This window comes from Perca fluviatilis, chromosome 18 (assembly GCF_010015445.1).
Source record: "Perca fluviatilis chromosome 18, GENO_Pfluv_1.0, whole genome shotgun sequence".
NCBI classification, from domain to species: domain Eukaryota; kingdom Metazoa; phylum Chordata; class Actinopteri; order Perciformes; family Percidae; genus Perca; species Perca fluviatilis.
In genome coordinates this window covers 4,188,725-4,197,724 of record NC_053129.1, presented here as the reverse complement: position 1 = coordinate 4,197,724, position 9,000 = coordinate 4,188,725, and the positions used below count along the sequence as shown (strand labels likewise).

Below are 9,000 nucleotides of genomic sequence, written 5' to 3'. Positions count from 1 at the left end.
TCACGGGCATATGGTGGCTGCTCTGTGCACGTGATGCTTAGTTTTACATGCAAAGGTGCCATTATTTCCCCTCTTCCTATGTTTTGTTTCACACTCGCAGCTGCCTGTACAACTCTCGATTGTTGAAATTATATAATTTGCTCATGAGCATGTTTTATCACGCTCGGGAGATGTGACATGAACCCAGAGGTGTATAAAGTACTAGAGACCCATACTTGAGTAAAAGTACAAGTGCTCTATCAAAAAAGTGACTTGAGTAGAAGTTGAAGTGCTCTTTAAGCACCCCACTTAAGTGGAAGTACTAAAGTATAACTTTACTAAATACTAATACTAAAGTAAAATTTTTTGTACTTAAGTATTGCAAGTAGTTTATTTTAAAATGTACTACTCAAGTAAAAGTACAAGTATTGTGTTATGTAGTTATTAAAGAAAGCAGTCAAATTTTGAATATCACATTGTTGGAGTTCAACTTTTTGCTTGGTATTAAGACTGGTTGGTGGATATGAAGGAAGTATCTGAAATAAACCCAAAAAGGTACATTAATGTCACAGCTGTTATAACTACTATTATCTGAAATAGCAGTGTGTTATTAATCACTTATTAACAAATACTGAAACAAAATGTGTGATGTAGTGGAAAGTTAGCAAGCTAGCAAAATACAGATAAACTAGCAGCTTCACATCACAGGGTCAAACGGTTAACATTCAGGACTCACTGCAGACTCAAACAACTGAGGACTAGCTTCATCTGCTGCAACAATAGCTAAATAGAAAGAGTACAAACTTACATTGTCTCTGACTTCTGAACGGGCAACCGTAATGAAAAGAAACCACGCAATCTCGGGGATTTCTTACGTAACTTACGTAGCCGTGACTACACAGTCTCGGTAGCGTGAGGAATTCACAACAGTAACGAGTAACCTGACGCCATAAAAGACAACGCATGGGGCTATTACTAGGAAGCTGTTGAAGACTTAAGGGATCTTACGCTTGAAACAAAATGACCTGCTGCCCAATTGTCTAAAGATAAAGGTGCTTATACCTGCTCCAGGCCACGCTGTTGCATGTGTTCAGCTGGGTCGAGATCTGGAAGTCTGGAATCTGGGGGTGACAGGATATTGACAGAAAGGCAGAACACCGGAGGATTAAGAAAAATTATTATTGAAAGGCTTGTGGACTAACAGAGAAAGTGTAGAAGATGACGTTGTGATGTGTAGAGCAAGAAAAGGACATCAGTGGCCAACAGAAACTGAGAGAGAGAGAGAGAGAAAGGGAGGGGTGGAGACAAGGGTAGAAAGAGATAAATCAGTTGTATGACAGAGTTCGAAGCAGAGAGCTGAGGCCTCTCTCATCCTCCCACTGATGATGGAGACACAGGATGGAGCAGAGCTCTGCTTTCCACAACTCTTCAACACCTCCTGCAGGAAGCTGACACCTCCTTGGTTTGAAGTGATGCTCATTCACATTTTGCTCTACTCCATCTCTCTGCTCACTGTAGCTCTCAACCTGCTCGTCATCATCTCAGTCTCCCACTTCAGGCAAAGATCATTGTCTCAATAATTTAAGTTTTAGATATATGAACCCTTTTTCATTTTCAGGGTCCTGGTATTGTGCATGCTGGCTTGATGTCTCACTGTCATGGCTTAGTGGGATGCCTGAAGGAGCCATTTATGATGTTATTCTAATGTAATACCTGTTCTTCTCATACTATGATAATCAAACTGACTGCTCAGAATAAGGCCTGTTTCTATGACAGATCAGAAAAAAAACTCTTTTTGGAATGATTGTTTCCATTGTTTCAGAAAGAACTAACATCAAATGTTAGGTAATTGTGCTTTTCTCTTTCCCTCCAGGCAGCTCCACACACCCACCAACATCCTCCTCCTCTCTCTGGCTGTCTCAGACCTTCTAGTGGGCCTCGTGGTGATGCCAGGAGAAATCCTCCGAAAAACATCCTGCTGGTTTCTTGGTGACCTTCTGTGTACTCTGTATAATTATCTTTCAAGCATCATTACCACATCCTCAATAGGTGATATTGTGCTCATATCAGTTGAACGTTACATAGCTATTTGTGACCCTCTGCATTACACCACCAGAATCACTGTCAACAGAGTTAAACTCTGTGTTTGTCTGTGTTGGCTCTATTCTATTTCCTACAGCTTTCTCTTTGTAAATGATGACCTGACTCAACTGGGGAGGTATAATTCCTGCTACGGAGAATGTGTGTTTGTTGTTCACTATGTCACAGGAGTAATAGATGCCGTTTTGTGCTTTATTGTTCCAGTTACTGTCATCGTAGCTCTGTATCTGAGAATATTTGCCGTGGCTGTGTCTCAGGCTCGTGCCATGCGCTCTCACATTACAGCTGTCACACTCCAGCTTTCAGTGACTCCAAAGGCAAAGAAATCAGAGCTGAAAGCAGCCAGGAATCTTGGTGTTCTTGTAGTTGTGTTTCTACTATGTTTCTGCCCATATTACTCTGCATCCTATGTTCTCTTTGTGTTCTACTGTAACTCTTGTCTAAACCCTGTGATCTATGCCTTTTTCTACCCCTGGTTTAGAAAAGCAGTTAAACTCATTGTAACTCTTCAGATACTGCAGCCTGGCTCCTCTGAGACCACCATGCTGTAGAGACTGTGGAGGGACTGAGATCAGATTCGGTCTAAGGATAAATGAATTAATATTTTCTTGCTGTTCAGTGAGTGAATTATCAAATACAGAAGGTGAACATGTGCTTTACTGTCTTTAAGTCCAAATTGTGTATGAACAACTATTGAAAGCCCTGTGCTTCAGCTTTATCTTGTTGTGTATTTTGTCTCTCTGATGCTGCTGCATTTAAAGGAAGAGTAATAAGCACCATATACTGTTTCTAGGTTATCACCCAGTTTAATGCAAGCTTTAAATTCACACATGTATGACACTTATGCAGTCTTTTTTATTTCTAGGGAACCTTTTTTTTAATTGTGATGGGGAACATTTCAACCCAACACATCAACAGATCTACTAAAGCTTTGTATTTATGTCACTATGTTTGGTGCTGCAAACCATTTTGTTGCTAACATAAATTACAGGCCTGCTGGGCTCCTGCTTCACATAGGAAAAAAGAAGCCCCTGAACAGACACACTTTCATGTGTATGTATATTTCCAGTATAGAAAAAAACTGTTGTGTTTCAGATAAAACTGTCGGTACAAAAACATCATGTTCCCTTTGAGCTTAGGAAGAAAAGTTGTTCTAATCATTTCAGTCAAGTGTCATTCATATTTGATCCCTGTATAATATTTATTGATGATCTATGCCTTGTTTTAGATTCAGATACTACAGCCTGGCTCCTCTGAGACCACCATGCTGTAGAGAGGCTGTGGAGGGACTGAGATCATACTCGGTCTGAGGAAAAAAGGAATGAAAATGTTCCTACTGTTCAGTGATCAGTTGTTAGTTACAGTATGTGAAAATATGCTTTCCTCTCTAAAAGTCTGAATTGTGTATGAACAACAATTGAAAGGCCTGTGCTTCAGCTTTATCTTGTCTCTCTGATGCTGCTGCATTCAAAGAAAGAGTCATAAGCACCATATACTATTAAAGACCCAGTTTAATGCAAGCTTTAAATTCACACATGTATGACCCTGGCCCTTTTACAAAGTTGTTTTAATCATTTTAGTTTAGTGTCATTCATATTTGATCCCAGTATAACATTTCTTGTCTTTATGACAGAATTATGTTGTATGTATATTAATGTAAAGCACTATGAAGTCCTGTTGTGAGAAGTAGAAAAACAGATTATTTGAAAAGACAGGATTATCTACAGTTCATCAGATCATTGCAGTCACATTTCCAGAGAAACATGTAATCATAGGACAGGGAAAGTTACACAAATTATGTGAAGTGTAATGGGTTGCTAAAAAAATAAATAAATCTGTTTTATTAAAAAATCATCAGAATTAATTTTAGCAGCACAGTGATTTGTTGTAAAGTGACATATGATAATAAACAAAGATATTCACAATGTAATATTGTGTCTTTTTATTGATATTTCACACTGATGTGAAATGACAAGACAATAACGACATGTTGAAAACTCCAGAACAAAAATAAAACTAGGTGTCTTATTAGCTTTCATACTCCTGGGCATCTGAGTGGGATTTCTGCATTCAAACCTGCCCAAAAGAACCGCACCGGGGACCAACCCTAGTGTGATTCAACCAAACTAAATGAGGCAGGTGTTAAAGCCTGAGTCCGTTTTTTGGTGGTCCACTTTTCGGTCCACTTGGATGACAGATGCCTGCAAAAACACCCTTATTATAGCAGCTTGTACCATGCAACAATTATTGTTCAGTGTAGAGCTACATTATCTGCACACTTAAACTGCCACAGTTATTCAAGAAATGCTCTGCTAACTTGCCAGAAGATGGAGCTGTTGACTTGTATTTTGCAGAATAGTAACGGAGTAAAGCAGTTCTTATGACAAGGTGAATAGTGGTGTAGTCAAGTCAACCTTTGTCAAGTCCAAGACCAGCACTAGTCAAGACCGAGTCCAAATGAGAGACAGAAAAATAGAATCCTCTTCAAGACCACTTAGATACTTGTTCATAATGTATGTGATGCAAGAGCCACTATATCTTTTATTTTAAGATAATCATTTATCATTATTTTTTGTAATGATCCAAAAAGAAAGTACAGTGTAACAACTATGTAGGATCAAATGAGGCTATAGACAGGTGTCACACTTTTTTTTTTTTACTTTAGGCCTTTAGATTCCCCTAGGAACATAGGCCATCGACGAAGCTCTTCCATCCTCTCCGGTCTTGGGCCCTCCGCTCCAGATGTTGCCACGTCAGCCCTTCTTTCTTCATCTCCTGTTCTGTGGTTCTTCTCCAGGTGGTTCTCGGTCTGCCTCTCTTCCTCCTGCCCTGTGGGTTCCACGTCAACACCTGTTTAGTGATTGATTTCTTTCTCCTGAGTGTGTGCCCTATCCACTTCCATTTCCTCCTCCGGATTTGCATTTCTATTGGGTATTGTTTGGTGAGTTCCCACAGGTTGGTGTTAGAGATGGTGTTAGGCCAGTATATTCCTAGGAGGCGTCTGAGGCACCGGTTGGTGAAGGTCTGCAGCTTATTGAGTATGGTGGTGGTAATTCTCCAGGTTTCTGAGCCATAGAGTAGAGTGGTCTTTACGTTTGAGTTGAAGATTTGCAGTTTGGTCTTGAGTGACAAGTTTTTTGCCTTCCAAATATTGTTTAGCATGTTGAATGTTGTCCTTGCTTTTCCAATCCTGGCTTGGACATCGTCCTCTGTGCCACCTTCCCTTGAAATGATGCTACCAAGGTATGTGAAGCTGTTTACATCCTCTAGTGCATTTTGATCCATGGTTATGGGTGTGTTGTTCTTGCTGTTGCCATAACAATAGTGTGAAAAACTCCATCGCTACCTTGTTAGCCGGTTCCTGAATGGGCGCATGTGTGCAGTTTAGTGAAGCAATTTGTTACATCGCGAGACCTGATATCACGCGATCCTTCCTGACACTGAGGCCGCCGGCTCGCCAGCCCAAAGTTGCAAGGGTGGTTTTCCGCTCACAGGTGCTAGGGGGGAAGCTAGACGACCACCATTCAACTAGAAAAAAAGTCACATAACCATTCCAATGACTGTGAAGCTGTTCAGTTAACGTAAATTAAGCTAAAAAAAACTGCATAGTTCCCCATTAAGAACACTATTAAATTGCTATGGCTACCATGCTAAATAGCTTAATAACTTAATCAAATTTATATGAAAAGTCGACCTAGCCCAATAGCTATTGTTAAAAATAGCATCCATGTTTGATATAATACATTTTGAATATCTTAGGAGTGGGGCCCATCTGGAGCCCACTTAGTTTAGCCCAATTACTGCCCATGTGGGGCCCAACAACAAAGCCCAATCTGAGCCCATGCCCAGCCGAAGCCCAACTAGCCCAAACATAAGCGTAAATCCCAGGGAGGTCGGGGGGGTCAGGCACCCCCCATCTAAGCGTTGTCCCCCCCCAGAAATCTCTTTTATTCTTTCACATTTTTAACCAATTCTGCCATATTCTTTGCATTGGAGCTCAAAAATGTGGTGGCACATTACTGCGGTGAAGAGGCCGGCTAAAACAAGCAGCCAACAAAAAGATTAGGTGATTAGATAATTCAAAGAAAGAAAAAAAAATACATTCTAACTCTATTTGGTCGGAGCTTTTGCGGGAGAGACACTTTATTTGTCTCATTTAATATCTCTTGATCAATATAGTGTAGAGACTTTGTTTTGTCTAGAAGCACAGAAATGCACCGTTTCAACGAGGTCCTCTGACAATTGCAGTTTAGTAATCCGGCCAACCTGATCTCACAGAATTCCGTGAAATGAACACAGACTCTTGAGTTAAGGAAAAGGTCGTGGGTGGGCTTACGTGTCCATGACACGCGGGACAACAACGGGACGGTTGGGTTAAGAAAAAGAAGAATGGGACGGTTGGGTTTATTTTCAGGCTTTCATACTACTCGCTACCACGCCCGCCGATAGGGGGGGACAAACGGGTCTGTTGTCCCGGGCCCACAGTAGGGGGGGGCCCAGAACTGGGCCCTCATTAAATTATGGAATAATTGAAAAACATTTTTTTAAATAGGCCTATTTGTGGAAAAAAATATGTAATATTTGAGTTACATAAAAACTTTTTATTTGTTTTCTTCCTAATTGTCCTTGAAATAGTGGTCAAGATCCCCCCCACCCCCAACACAAAAATGGTTTGGCCAATTATCAAAAGTTGATGTTGTTTTCAGTAGATTTGAAGTTCAGTATGCTCAAAATGTCCAGTCAGCACAAGTCCGGTGCTCAGAAAAGGAAGGAAAAGAGAAGAAGAAAATAGAGGCCTTAGAGATTTTCTAAACAAATATTTTTAAAAAAAGGTGGTGACGGTGAAGCTGGAACTGTCGAAGTAGAGCAAGGTAAGAAACAGCGCAGCCAACGTTTACGAGCCTTGTAACGTAAGCTAACAGGCCAGCTCTCATGTTAACGTCCATTAGCTTGTATAAAAGCCTGAGACAACACGTTCTCTTTTACAGAAAGAGTTGAGTTTGGTAGCTCCGTCAGAGAGGATGAGACAGAGAGGAGAGAGATCCAGCTGCTGTCAGGTGACAGAGAGAGTGATGCGGGAGGGGCCCGCTGCCCCGCAACGGAGGGACAGAGTCAGGCTACCGGTGAGAGAGAGAGAGAGAGAGAGAGAGAGAGAGATGCGGGAGGGGCCCGCTGCCCTGTCGGAGAGTCTGAGCAGGATGGATCAGAGACTGATCACATTAATTTCAGTGAGAGATGTGAGGAGAGGAGAGGAAGATCAGATTAGAGGAAGATCAGAGGAGAGGAAGAGCATAGGAGAGGAGCAGGAGAGGAAGAGGAGAGGAGAGGACCAGGAGAGGAAGAGCAGAGGAGGCAAAAAAAAAAAAAAAAAAAAAAAAAAAGGGGGAGGAAGAGCAAGGAAAAAGGAGAGATCTGGGCGCGGGGGGCCCATCTAAGCTTATCTCGTCCCGGGCCCAGGCAAGACTGTCAGCTGGCCTGATCAGATTTAATGTCATTTATTGTATTTTACATATAGCAATTTGTTGTAGAATATGAAACATGATAATTAACACAAAACCTATTCATAATGTAACGTCATGTCTTTTTATTGATTATTTTTAATAATTAATTTGATTTGGACTGGTCAACAATAATGACAAAAGACAATAATGACCTGGGGAAAACTCCAGAACAAAAAACAAAACTACAGTAATAGTCAAAGCTAACAACAAGGTCTGTGTGTGTGTGTGTGTGTGTGTGTGGGGGGGTTAAGTGATTGAGTGGAGCAGCAACAGATATGTAATTTTAGATGAATCTTCTGTAGAAATAAAAAACCACCCAGGGACCTCTGCATCATCCAGATAGACAAAGACACATTTGTTTACCGTGTCTCTAAGGTTTGTTAACCTGCAGGGCATTGATCAGCGTCAGAGACAGAACCAGATACTCTTAATGGCCACTGGGGGGTGTTAAAGGCTATTTTCCAAGTGTGCCAAAATCTCACTAAGTGATAACCGTTTTTGAGGTGTTTAGCTGCATTTAGTCTGTAAAAAACACAGCCCTCTCATTCATTTAAATGGGACCACTCTGTTCAAGCAGAAGGGCCTCTTTAAAAAATCAACAACAAAAAAACAGTGGTACAAGCTCTGCTGGCACATAATGTGACATCATCCAGAAAGGTCATGTCTGGGGTTAAAGTCAGGAATGGTGGGATTAATTAAAGTCAGAGGGAGAAACTAGGGTTAGGGTTAAGAGCGAAGTGAAAAATAGGATCCTCTGATGCCTACGAGATGACTGTTTATATAACTGTTAGGTATTTGATGGGTTAAGATTCAGATGATATGATCAAGAATGACTTGCCTGGACACTGGACCAAACAAATGATGCTCATCCTTCCAGCCATCAATATAGTTAAAAAAGAACAAATAACATGAATGTGTGGATGTATGTTGTATGGAAGCCATGTACCATTCTTGGCAGGTAAAAATTGTCAATGTGGGTGTTTTGTTTTTTATAGCATTTGAAATCAACTATGATCCACTCAACATCCTCTGATCTTAACTATCAGTCAAAATAATCCACAATTTTTTTTTTCAAATTGGTATTATGTCATTTAAATTATGTTTATTGACCAAGTATTTTAAAAAAAATAAAAGTTGCATAAAATGACAAAAACTTAACGTTGGAAAAACAGCCAAAAAAAGTTAATTTGCAATTTTGACTTTGCATAGTGATTTGTTATAAAGTGAAATATGATAATAAACAGACATCACAATGTAACATTGTCTTTTTATCGATTTTTCACACTGATGTGAAATGACAAGAGACAGTAATGACTAATATAATAAGGTGTTTCATTAGCCTTCATACTCCTGGGCATCTGAATGGGATTTCTGCATTCAAACCTGCCCAAAAGAACCGCACCAAGAGGGAAAACCAACC

General features: G+C 40.4%; 1 protein-coding gene across 1 annotated transcript; it reads left to right on the top strand.

The window, feature by feature from the left end:
- Positions 1–1,364: 1,364 nt before the first annotated feature.
- LOC120547177 (trace amine-associated receptor 13c-like) lies at positions 1,365–2,582 on the top strand (the record flags this gene model as incomplete). Its single annotated transcript, XM_039782653.1, has 2 exons — positions 1,365–1,537; positions 1,853–2,582. Coding segments are annotated over exons 1-2 (903 nt in total), but the record flags the coding sequence as incomplete, so codon positions are not given.
- Positions 2,583–9,000: the final 6,418 nt, after the last annotated feature.